Source organism: Bos javanicus, chromosome 10 (genome assembly GCF_032452875.1).
Source record: "Bos javanicus breed banteng chromosome 10, ARS-OSU_banteng_1.0, whole genome shotgun sequence".
NCBI lineage: Eukaryota > Metazoa > Chordata > Mammalia > Artiodactyla > Bovidae > Bos > Bos javanicus.
Window position 1 is genome coordinate 36,734,738 of NC_083877.1, and position 13,373 is coordinate 36,748,110.

Below are 13,373 nucleotides of genomic sequence, written 5' to 3' on the forward strand. Positions count from 1 at the left end.
CCAGGAGATCTTCCCAATCCAGGGGTTGAACCTGAGTCACCTGTACTGCAGGCAGATTCTTTACCACTGAGCCAACGAAGCCCACATGTGGTCTACTTTATTTATTAGAATTCTTAGCATGTTAATCATAATTTTAAATTCCTGATCAGTTAATTTCAGCATTCCAGTTTGATAATTTTGATGGTTGCTCTGTCTTCAAGTTGGGGGTTTTTTTTTGCCTTTTAGTATGTGTTGTAATTTTTTATGGCTAGTTAGACAGGATGTGTTAGGTAAAAGGAAGTGTTTTATATAATAAGCTTTTAATAATGTTGTGTTAAGGCATGGATGTGAGGGAAAGGGAAGTGTTCTAGTTCTGTGATTAGTTCTCAGTTTTTAAATGAGTCTGTGCCTCTGGACTGTGAACTTCACAGGCGCTCCTCATATCCCTTCTTGCCCCCTTAAGTTGGACAGGATTGGCTCTGGTAGGCTGGAGTTGGGTAATTTCCCTTTCCCTAGGTCAGTCAGTTAGGTTCTGATAAAACCCCACGAAGTTAGACTCTGGTTAACTCATTTCTCTCTAGAGATTAGGCTTTGTTGTTAAAAGTAACAGAGACCACCCCTCCGAGCCACCTGCACTCCAGGATTTTTCTCATGAGTTGAAATTTACTGTGAGATCTGGTCTAGCTCCTAGAGGACAACTTACAGAAATGTGGGAGCCCCCCTATAACTGGGCATCCCTGGAGTTTTAAACTCAGGCTGTCTAACACTGAGCATCCAGCAATTTGTCAGTTACAGTTCAGGTTTTTCTACCCTGGCACTGATTCCCAAGGTGGAGTCTGTTGTCAGTTACTGCTCCATTAAACCACGATCCCCTGTATTTACCTGTCTGTTTCAGCAGTTTGTACTGTCTCTTATGGATTCAAAATAATTATTGATTTTTCAGTCTATTTAACTCTTTCTTTGTTAGGACCTAGTGGCTGTTTCTAATCTCCTTACATTTGCTACTGAAAATTTGCCTTATTTCAATGTTAAAATCCAAGTTTGGCAGAAGTACATCCCAGCCCAATACTTCTACTTTATTTTTCTCAATTCGTATTCCACTAATAGCTACTATGGAATCCCCACATTCATGAGCTCCCCTTGACTTGTTTATGGGCAAGTTAGTTCTTTGCTATTTTCTAAGGGTTATTAGCAGGTGGAGTGGATGTTACTCAGGCAGCATACAGGTTTTTCTTTCTTCCTATCGAGAGAAAGTGTTTTTCAGTTTATACTTTTTACTGTGGTGTGTGTATCTATATATATTGCAGTTGCAACTAGTGGATGCCATCTATAATATTTGATTCTCCAGTCTCTGTCTAATCATCTTGATTACCCAATATAAGTTTTAAACATTTCAACACCAATATTTAAAAAAATTTATTTTATTGAAGTACAGTTGGCTTACAGTGTCTTATTAATTTCTGCTGTACAGCAAAGCAGTTCAGTTACAAATATATTCTTTTTCATCGTGTTTTATCACAGGACATTAATACAGTGCTTTATAGCGGTACTGTGAGGTTTATCCATGCTGTATATAATAGTTTGCTTCTGCTAATCTCAAACTGCCAGTCCATCCCTCCAATATCCCACTGTCCCCTTGGCAACCACAGTCTGTTTTATATGTCTGTGAGTCTGTTTCTGTTTTGTGAATAAGCTGATTAGTGTCATATTTTAGATTCCTTATGTGAACATGAAAGTGAAAGTCACTTAGTCGTGTCCGACTCTTTGCAACCCCGTGCACTGCATAGTCCGTGGAATTCTCCAGGCCAGAATACTGGAGTGGGTAGCCTTTCCCTTCTCCAGGGTATCTTCCCAACCCGGGGATCGAACCCAGGTCTCCTGTGTTGCAGGTGGATTCTTTACCAGCTGAGCCACCAGGGAAGCCCAATCATATTTTAGATTCCTTAATGTAAGTGATATCTTATGGTATTTGTCTTTCTCTTTCTGACTTCACTTAGTGTGGTAATCTTTAGGTCCATTCATGTTGTGGTAGATGGCATTATTGTTCTTTTTTTTAATGGCTGAGTAGTATTCCATTTATATATGTACCACATTTTCTTTATCCATTCTTCTGTCATTCAGATGTTTAGATTGTTTCCATATCTTGGCTATTATGAATAGTGCTACTATGATGATCTTCGGGTGCATGTATCTTTCTGGAGTATAGTTCTGTATAGATATATACTCAGGAGTGGGATTGCTGGATCTTGTGGAAATTCTATTTTTAGCTTTTTGAGGAACCTCCATGTTGTTTTTCATGGTGGCTGCACTAATTTACATTCCCACCAATAGCATAGGAGGGTTCTCTTTTCTCCCACATTGTTTCCAGCATTTGTTGTTTGTAGACCTTTTATTGATGGCTGTTCTGACCAGTGTAAGGTGGTATCTCACTGTGGTTTTGATTTACATTTCTCTAATAATTAGTGATGCTGAGTATCTTTTCATGTCCCTCTTGGCCATCTGTATGTTGTCTTTGGAGAAATGTCTGTTTAGATCTACTGCCTGTCTTTTGATTGGGTTGCTTGTTTTTGTTACTGAGTTGTATGAGCTGTTTGTATGTTTTGGAAATTAAGCCCTTTTTGGTCACATCATTTGCAAATATTTTCTGTATTTGTCTTTTCATTTTATTTATAGTTTGCTTTGCTGTACAAAAGCTTATAAGTTTGATTAGGTCCCATTTGTTTATTTTTGCTTTTATTTCTATTGCTTTAGACTGACATAATAAAACACTGATAGGATTTATGTCAGAGAATGTAATGCCTGTGTTCTCTTCTAGGAGTTTTATGGCAGCACCACTATTTTCACCCTCATAATCCAAAAACAGTTTAATCTATCCTTGAGTGATAGAGAATTTACTTTTAAAATTACTTTGGAGGCCGAGGTGAGAAGGAGTTGGTTAGCTGAAGGAATCGTGTATTTCTTCAGACAGTAGTTTTTGGTGTCACGTGTTGTTCAGTTACTCTTTTGTGTCCAACTCTTTGCGACCCTATGGACTGCAGCATGCCAGGCTTGCCTGTACTTCGTCTCTTGGAGTTTGCTCAAACTCATGTCCACTGAGTCAGTGATGCCATCTAATCACCTCATCCTCTGTCATCCTGTTTTCCTCTTGCCTTCAACCTTTCCCAGCATTAGGATCTTTTTCCAGTGAGTCAGTTCTTCATATCAGGTGAACAAAATATTGGAGCTTCAGCTTCAGTATCAGTCCTTCCAATGAATATTCAGGATTGATTTCCTTTAGGATTGACTGGTTTGATCTCCTTGCTATTTAAGGGACCCTAAAGAGTCTTCTCCAGCACCACAGTTTGAAGGTATCAGTTCAAACTGATACTTGAAGGTATCAGTTCTTTGGTGTTCAGCCTTTTTTATTGTCCAGCTCTCACATCTGTACATGACTACTAGAAAAACCATAGCTTTGACTATGTGGACCTTTGTAGGCAAAGTAGTGTCTCTGCTTTTTAATACACTGTCTAGGTTGGTCATAGCTTTTCTTCCAAGGAGCAAGCGTCTTTTAAGTTCATGGCTGCAGTCACCATCAGCAATGATTTTGGAGCCCAAGAAAATAAATCTGTCAATGTTTCCCTATCTAAATCTTAAGATTCTGATCTTAAGAGTTAAGAAAATGGTTCCGATTTATGAATGCATAAATATCTGTTACTGAAGAGGAAAAAAACCAACTTGATGTGCATGCTCCAAGAAATAGTATTATCGTCTACCTGAAAATGGTTTTTAGCTATATGCAGACTTTGTCTTTAGATGCTTGGTTTGGGAGCTGAGATTATTTTGAGGCAGGGCTTGTGGTGAGAACTCTTAGGATTTACTCTCTCAGTGACTTTAATATATAACATATAGCAGTGTTAATTATATCAATCATGTTGTGCATTATAAACCTAGTACTTATTTTATATCGGAAGTTTATGCCTTTCCACCACCATCATCCAGTTTCCATTCCCCTGCCCCCAGTAACCACAAATCTGATCTCTCTTTCTGAGTGTATATTGAAGTATAATCGACCTACAGTACTGTTCATTCTGGTGCGTAGCATAGGGTGATTTGGTATTTGTGTACATTACAAAGTGATCACCATGATAAATCTGTTATCATTTGTCATAATGTAATTTTACATTTTGTATATATTGCATTAATAGTGTATTAATATATATTACATTATTATTGGCAGTATTTCCTGCACTGTACGTTTTATTCCTGTGATTCATTTACTTTGTGACTAGAAGTTTGTACCTCTTAATTTTCCTCACCTATTTCATTTATTACCTTTACTTCTCCTCTGTTAGCCATCTAGTTCTCTAGATCTATGACTCTTGTTTCCATTTTGTTATTTTTGTTCATTTCTTTTTTTTTAAGATTCTACATGTAAGTGAAATCATAAAATATTTGTCTTTTTATGTCTTGACTTCTTTCACTTAACACAGTATCCTCTACGTCCATCCATGTTGTTGCAAATGGCAAAATTTCATTCTTTTTTTTTTGTGGCTAATATTCATCTATCATCTTTTTTATCCATTCACCTATTGATGGACACTTAGATTGTTTCCATATCTTAGTTATTGTGAATAATGCTGCTGTGAACATAGATGTGCATATGTCTTTTTGAATTAGTGTTTTTAGTTTCTTTGAAAAAGTACCCAGAAGTGGAATTGCTTGGCAGTTTCTATGGCAGTTTTATTTTTAATTTCATGAAGAACCTCGATACTGTTTTCCATAGTGGCTGCACCAGCTTACATACCTACCAACAATGCCTGAGGGTTCCCTTTTCTCCACTTTCTCTCCAGCACTGATTATCTGTTGTCTTTTTGATAATACCATTTTGACAGGTGAGGTGATAGCTCATTGTCTCTCTCTCTCTTTAGTCGCTAACTCGTGTCTGACTCTTGCAACCCCATGGACTGTAGCCTGCCAGGCTCCTCTGTCCTTGGGATTCTCCAGGCAAGAATACTGGAGTGGGTTGCCATTGTCTTCTTTTGGGGATCTTCCCAACCTGGGAATTGAACCTGGGTCTCCTAAATTGCAGGCAGATTCTTTACCACCTGAGCTTTGAGGGAAGCTCTTAGCTCGTTGTGGTTTTATTTGTTTATGGTCGCACTGGGTCTTTGTTGCTGTACGTGGGCTTTCTCTAGATGCAGTGAGTGGGGGTTACTTGTTGGTTGTGGTGCACAGGCTTTTCATTGCTATGCCTTCTTGTTGCAGAGCTCGAGCCCTAGGGCCCGTGGGCCTTCAGTAGTTGTCTCACGCAAACTCAGTAGTTGTGGCACATGGGTTTAGCTGTTCAGCGGCATGTGGACTCTTCTGGGAACAGGGATTGAACCTGTGTCCCCTGCATTGGCAAGTAGATTCTTAACCACTGGACCAACAGAGACGTCCTCATTAGGGTTTTGATTTGCATTTCCCTGATGATGAGTGATGTTGAGCATCTTTTCATGTACCTGTTGCCCATTTGTGTGTCTTTCTGGAGAAATGTCTGTTTAGGTTCTCTGTCCATTTCATGGTAAGATTGTTTTTTTGGTGTTGAGTTAAATGGATTTGTATATATTTTGTATATTAACACTTTGTTAGATAATTGTTTGCATATGTCTTCATTCAGTAAGCAGTCTTTTCTTTTGTTGGTGTTTTCCTTCCTTGTGCACAAGCTTTTTAGTTTGGTTATTCCCATTTGTCTGTTTTTCTTTTCTTTGCCTTAGGAGACATATTCAAAATATTGCTAAGACTGATAAAAGCATTGTTAATACTACTTACATTTTCTTCTAGGAGTTTTATGATGTCAAGTCTTACTTTTAAATTGTCAATCCACTTTGAGTTTATTTTTGTATATCATGTGAAAAAGTCCAGTTTGATTTTTTTTGCATGTAATTGTCCAGTTTTCCCAACACTATTTATTGAGAAGGCTGTCTTTTTCTCATTGTATATTCTTATCTCCTATGTTGTAGATTAAATGCCCATGTAAGCATGGGTTCATTTCTGGGCTATTCTGTTTCATCCTTCTCTGTCTACTTTTGTGCAAGTATTATATTATTTTGGTGACTATAGCTTTGTAGTCTGTTTGAAATCAGGGAGCATGGTACCTCTAGTTTGTTCTTCTTTCTCAGTATTGTTTTGGGTAGTTAAGTTAGGCTGTTTTGGATTTTCATACAAATTTAGAGTAGTTTGTTTTGGTTCTGTAAAAAATGCCATTGGTATTTTGGTAGGGATTGCAGTTAATCTATAGATTATCTTGAGTAGTATAGTCATTTTAACAATATTAATTCTTCCAGTCTGAGCAAAGTATATATTTTCATCTCTTGTTGTCTCAGTTCTTTTCATCATTGTCTTACAGTTTTCTGAGTAGAGATCTTTTTCTTCCTAGATTTATTCCTGGGTATCTTATTTCTTTTTGATGCAGTTGTAAATGAGATTGATTCCTTAGTTTCTCTTTCTGATAGCTTGTTGTTAGTGTATAGAAGTGCAACAGATTTCTGTGTTTTAATTTTGTATCCTGCAGCTTAACAGAATCATTCATTTGTTCTAATAGTGTTATGGTGGTGTCTTTTGGATTTTCTGTATATAGCAGTAGTATGTCACCTGCAAACAGTGAGTTTTACTTCCTACCCAGTTTGGATTCCCTTCTTTTTTTCCTTCTTTTATTCAGTTAATATTGGAAGTCCTAGCCAAAGGAATCAGATGAAAAAGTGGTGAGAGTGGGCATCTTGTCTTGTTCCTAATCTTAGAGGCAGTGCTTTCAGCTTTTTACCATTGAGTATGGTGTGTTTGTCATAATCAGCTTTATTATGTTGAGTTATGTTCCTTCTGTACCTATTTCGTTGATAGGTTTTATGATAAGTGGAATTTGAATTTTGTCATAAGCTTTTTCTGCATTGATTGAGATGATGTGATTTTTATTCTTCAGTTTGGTAACATGGTATTGCCAGATTGATTTGTAGATATTGAACCATCTTTGCATCTCTGGGATAAAATCCCATTTTATCAAGGCTTATGATACTTTTAATGTATTGTTGAATATGTTTTGCTTGTATTTTGTTGAGGATTTTTTCATTTATGTTCATAAGTGATACTGGTCTGTAGTTTTTTTTTTTTTTTTTTACAGTCCAGGTCTTTATTTTTACACCCATCAGGCCATGAATTGATAAGGAATGGGCTCCATCACTTCGAATTCCTTTTCATTGGTCCTCACGAAGTATGCTTCTCTGGGTGGAGCAGGCTGGCGCTTCAGCTGAACCCAAGTCTCTTTCTCTTTGGCTTCCTTCTTTTTCTGATCATTTTCCTTCACATGTTTCAGGAAACTATCTTGGCTCTTAGAGTGCTTAATATGCTCGATATGCACGTTAATTCTCTTGGCAAGAATCTTGCCCTTAACTTGTTTGTTTACAATGATGCCGACAGCATGCTGGGTAACATTGTAGACTCTCACAGTTTTGCCATGGTAACATTTGTGGGGCATTCCATTTTGAACAGTACCCATTCCCTTGATATCTACAATATCACCCTCCTTGTAGATTCTCATGTATGTGGCCAAAGGAACAATTCCATGTTTTCTAAAAGACCTAGAGGACATATTGCAGGTGCCCCTCCTTGTTCCCTTTGTGTCGGTCATTTTGGCGAATTACTGGAAGATGGCGGTTCTGGCTGAAAAGTGGTCTTTGTTTTTTCTTTTTTGGAGGTGGTGATGTCTTTGATTTTGGTATCAGGGTAATGCTGATGTAGTAGAAGTTCAGATGCATTCTTTTCTCATAGATGTTTTGGAATGTTTTGAGAGAAATAGTTGTTAATTGTCTAAATATTTGGTAGTATTCACCTGTGAAGCCATCTGGTCATGGACTTTAATTTCTTGGGAGTCTTCTAAATTACTGATTCAGTTTTATCATTGGTACAGTAAGTCCCCTGCATACAAACCAGTAAGTTGTAAACTTTCAAAGATGCAAATGTGTATTCTCTCAGTATCTGATGTGAATGAAGTTGCAGCTTACCCTCCATCTTCTGTTGCTGAAAACCTTTCAGCTCTACCATCCTACACCTCTTTCCCTCCTCTAGTCAGTAACTCTTCTTGCCTGTTCACTCGATGTCAGCCCCTGTATGCCAACTGTTTTACTGTTCAGTTCAGTTCAGCTGCTCAGTCGTGCCCGACTCTGCAACCCCATGAATTGCAGCACGCCAGGCCTCCCTGTCCATCACCAACTCCCAGAGTTCACCCAAACTCATGTCCATCGAGTCGTTGATGCCATCCAGCCATCATCTGGATGGTGATGCCATCTATCTCATCCTCTGTCGTCCCCTTCTCCTCCTGCCCCCAATCCCTCCCAGCATCAGAGTCTCTTCCAGTGAGTCAGCTCTCCGCATGAGGTAGCCAAAGTACTGGAGTTTCAGCTTTAGCATCATTCCTTCCAAAGAAATCCCAGGACTGATCTCCTTTAGAATGGACTGGTTGGATCTCCTTGCAGTCCAAGGGACTCTCAAGAGTCTTCTCCAACACCACAGTTCAAAAGCATCAATTCTTCGGCGCTCAGCTTTCTTCACAGTCCAACTTTCACAACCATACATGACCACAGGAAAAACCATAGCCTTGACTAGACGGACCTTTGTTGGCAAAGTAATGTCTCTGCTTTTGAATATGCTATCTAGGTTGGTCATAACTTTTCTTCCATGGAGTAAGCGTCTTTTAATTTCATGGCTGCAGTCACCATCTGCAGTGATTTGGGAACCCAAAAAATAAAGTCTGACATTGCTTCCACTCTTTCCCCATCTATTTCCCATGAAGTGATGGGACCAGATGCCATAATCTTCATTTTCTGAATGTTGAGCTTTAAGCCAACTTTTCACTCTCCTCTTTGACTTTCATCAAGAGGCTTTTTAGTTCTTCTTCACTTTCTGCCATAAGGGTGGTGTCATCTGCATATCTGAGGTTATTGGTATTTCTCCCAGCAATCTTGATTCCAGCTGTGCTTCCTCCAGCCCAGCATTTCCCGTGATGTACTCTGCATATATAAGTTAAATAAGCAGGGTGACAATATATAGCTTTGACGTACTCCTTTTCCTATTTGGAACCAGTCTGTTGTTCCATGTCCAGTTCTAACTGTTGCTTCCTGACCTGCATATAGGTTTCTCAAGAGGCAGGTGAGGTGGTCTGGTATTCCCATCTCTTTAAGAATTTCCCACAGTTTATTGTGATCCACACAGTCAAAAGCTTTGGCATAGTCAATAAAGCAGAAATAGATGTTTTTCTGGAACTCTCTTGCTTTTTCCACGATCCAGCGGATGTTGGCAATTTGGTCTCTGGTTCCTCTGCTTTTTCTAAAACCAGCTTGAACATCTGGAAGTTCACGGTTCACGTATTGCTGAAGCCTGGCTTGGAGAATTTTGAGCACCACTCTGCTAGCGTGTGAGATGAGTGCAATTGTGCGGTAGTTTGAACATTCTTTGGCATTGCCTTTCTTTGGGATTGGAATGAAAAACTGACCTTTTCCAGTCCTGTGGCCACTGCTGAGTTTCCCAAATTTGCTGGCATATTGAGTGCAGCACTTTCACAGCATCATCTTCCAGGATTTGAAATAGCTCAACTGGAATTCCATCACCTCCACTAGCTTTGTCTGTAGTGATGCTTTCTAAGACCCACTTGACTTCACGTTCCAGGATGTCTGGCTCTAGGTGAGTGATCACACCATTGTGATTATCTTGGTCGTGAAGCTCTTTTTTGTACGGTTTTTCTGTGTATTCTTGCCACCTCTTCTTAATATCTTCTGCTTCTGTTAGGTCCATACCATTTCTGTCCTTTATCGACCCCATCTTTGCATGAAATGTTCCCTTGGTATCTCTGATTTTCTTGAAGAGATCTCTCGTGTTTCCCATTCTGTTGTTTTCCTCTATTTCTTTGCATTGATCCCTGAGGAAGGCTTTCGTATCTCTTCTTGCTGTTCTTTGGAACTCTGCATTCAGATGCTTATATCTTACTTTTTCGCTTCTCTTCTTTTCACAGCTATTTGTAAGGCCTCCCCAGACAGCCATTTTGCTTTTTTGCATTTCTTTTCCATGGAGATGATCTTGATCTCTGTCTCCTGTACAATGTCACGAACCTCCGTCCATAGTTCATCAGGCACTCTATCAGATCTAGTCCCTTAAATCTGTAGTGTAACATTCAAAGTGTTTTACTTTTTTGTTTTTTAATGTATTCAGTCCAGTTCAGTCGCTCAGTTGTGTCCGACTCTTTGTGACCCCATGGACTGTATAGCTGTGCCAGGCTTCCCTGTCCATCACCAGCTCCCGAAGCTTGCTTAAACTCATGTCCATAGAGTCAGTGATGCCATCCAACCATCTCATCCTTTGTCATCCCCTTCTCCTCCTGCCCTCAATCTTTCCCAGCATCAGGGTCTTTTCATATGAGTCAGTTCTTTGCATCAGATGGCCAAAGTATTGGAGCTTCAGCTTCAGCATCAGTCCTTCCAGTGAATATTCAGGACTGATTTCCTTTAGGATTAACGGGTTTGATTGCAGTTAAAGGGACTCTCGAGTCTTCTCCAACACCACAGTTCAAAAGCATCAGATCTTCAGTCTTCATCTTTCTTTATAGTCCAGCTCTCACATCCATACATGACTACTGGGAAAACCATAGTTTTGATTAGACGGATCTTTGTTGGCAAAGGAACGTCTCTGATTTTTAATATGCTCTGTAGGTTTGTCATTGCTTTTTTTCCAAGGAGCAAGCATCTTTTGACTTCATGGCTGCAGTCACCATCTACAGTGATTTTGGAGCTCAAGAGAATAAAGTCTGTCACTGTTTCCATTGTTTCCCCATCTGTTTGCCGTAAAGTGATGGGACATGAAAAGTATTATAAACCTATTACAGTACAGTACTATACAGCCACTTGTGTTAGTTGGATACCTAGGCTAGTTTTGTTGAATGAATTGGACTTAAGAACATGCTCTTAGAACAGAACTGGTTTGTATATAGGGGACTTACTGTAATTGGTCTCTGTTTATATTTTGTATTTCTTCCTGATTCAGTCTTGGGAGGTTATACTAGGTGATTATTTCTAGGAGATTATCGAATTCTCCTATGTTGCCCACTTTATTGCCATATAATTGTGTTATGTAATTTCTTTATGGTCCTTTATATTTCTCTGGTGTCAGGTATTGCGTCTCTTTAATTTTTTTTTTTTTTGGATCCTCTCTTTTTCTTGATGAGTCTGGCTAAGGGTTTGTTGATTTGGTTTATCTTTTCAAAGAATCAGCTCTTCGTTTTCATCCTTATTTTGTTTTCAAAAAGGAAATTGCATATTTCATGTACGTTGTTTATTGTACAATGTACGGAAATATAGCTGGCCCTTTATATTGATTTTGTATCCTGTATCCTTGCTTAATTTGTTAACTGTTTCTCTTTGTGTGTGTTTGTATGTGTGTGTATTATTTAGAATTTTCTGCATATAAGATCATGTCATCTTCAATAGAGATACCTTTACTTTTTCTTTCCCAGTTTGAATTGATATTTTTTTCTTACCTAATTGTTTTAGTTACAACTTGCAGTACAATGTTAAATATACATGGTGAAAGTGGGAGCATTTAAGTTTTAATTTGCACTTTTTCAAGTGCATTTTCATAATTTCCTCAGGATGTATGGGATGTAGAATTTTAGAATGTTTAAATAAAATCACTTCGGAGGAAGGTAGTAATCTCCTTTACCGCTCAACAATTTCCTTCTTACGTGTTGAATAATAGCTTTATTAGTATTTTTAATAGCTTTCTTATGCCTTCATACTTTATAAGTATTTCACAATGATGAGCCTCTGTATTGGTGTGGTTCTTCTCATCATTGTGAGAAAACATTTTTTTCAAAACAAGAAATTCATGTTCTTTGGTCCTAGAAACATTGAAGTATATTTCTCTGAAAATGTTTTCACTTTCATGTTTTTCCTTTTTTAAAAAAAACCTTGATAGTTGACATATTATCTTATATAATCAGTCTTTTATCTTTTTGCTCTGTGTTATATGAGATTTCCTTGATTTAGCTTGTAACTTACTGATGTTTTTATTGTAGATATCATATTTCAGTTTCCAGGACCTCTTTTGTTTTCCACTCTACATTCCCTTTTCCAGTGGTTTTCTTTTTCCTGTTATTCTAATTACCAGTTTCATGGGAGGCATTATCTTATGGGTTTATCTAATGTGCACCTTTATATGTCTTAGTATCTATTAAGTTAAATGACATAATATTGTCTATTTGTCTGTCTTGTGCATTTGATTTATGAGCTCCTTGAATGTGTGGACTGTGCTTTATTTATTTTGGTAAATCCCTGTGCCCCACAAAATGCATCTGGCACATGATAGGAGCTCAGTAAGTGTTGCCTGAATGAGTTTATCCATAGCACTAAAAAGCTTTTTTAGTGTGTTTCAGAATGGCTGGTATACATCATATTTATTTGTTAGATTGATTGTATATGCCAACAAAAAAGTAATTCTTTAGATAATTGATGTGTACAAATCAGTTGTTTTGCTGTGGTGTTGATTAGATAATCTTGTAGCAAATTTTTTTGTATAGTACCTTCTTAGAAGTATGAAACTTCAGGATTGTGTACAAAATCCTTCTGCCAAAGAAAAAATTAATGCTTTAGGTATAAAGGTTTTATTGGAAGATAAGGAGAGATTCTTCCTGACAACTTCTGTAATTTACCAGATGTAATATCCTGGGAAGATGTGAAAGCAGTTATTTTGGTAGCAGCCAAGATTAGCTTCACAAGGTTCTTAGTTACTGCAAACATAATTGAAGTCATATGGCTAAATGAAAAAAGATAGAGATTATTTACTGCATGTTGGAAGTTCATTCTGTGAAATAGGAAGATAATGAAAGAACTGTCATTAAGTGTGAATCCTAAATTACTTGATAGTGAATGACATTTATATATGTAAATATACATAAAAACTGAGATTAATAGGGAAAGGGCAAAAGAGACATCATGGTTTGCCTAACCTTTAAAAACAGGTAAAGTAGGGAATTCCCTGGCAGTTGAGTGGTTAGGACTCCGTGCTTCCATCTCTGAGGGCCTGGGTTCAATCCCTGGTTGGGGAACTAAGATCCACAAGCTGTGCAGTGTGGTCAAAAAATAAAAAAATAGGTAAATGGGATTGTGGTGATGGCAAAACTATAAATTTAGTAAAAATAAGTGAGTTGTCACATAAAATGGGTGGGATTTATGTTATGTAACTTACATAATAAAGCCATTAAAAAAAAACAGATAAAGAAATAGCTGTTTTTTCCAGTTAAGTGAAAATTTTGAAAAGGGGAAGCTATTTTAGCTTTTACATTTAAATCTAGCCTATCTTGGCTTTTTGTGTATGGCATGAAGTTGGGGGTCAAGGCT

The 13,373-nt window shown here is 37.9% G+C and overlaps 2 protein-coding genes across 23 annotated transcripts in view; one reads left to right on the plus strand and one right to left on the minus strand.

Annotated features, from left to right (window-relative positions):
* Positions 1-13,373, plus strand: part of MGA (MAX dimerization protein MGA) — a 147,633-nt gene that overhangs the window by 62,947 nt on the left and 71,313 nt on the right. The gene's annotated exons all lie outside the window — the stretch shown is intronic.
* Positions 6,895-7,644, minus strand: LOC133256104 (large ribosomal subunit protein eL21-like). Its single transcript, XM_061430876.1, has one exon. It carries the CDS (start codon positions 7,619-7,621, stop codon positions 7,139-7,141), a length of 483 nt encoding a protein of 160 aa, XP_061286860.1. The 5' UTR covers positions 7,622-7,644; the 3' UTR covers positions 6,895-7,138.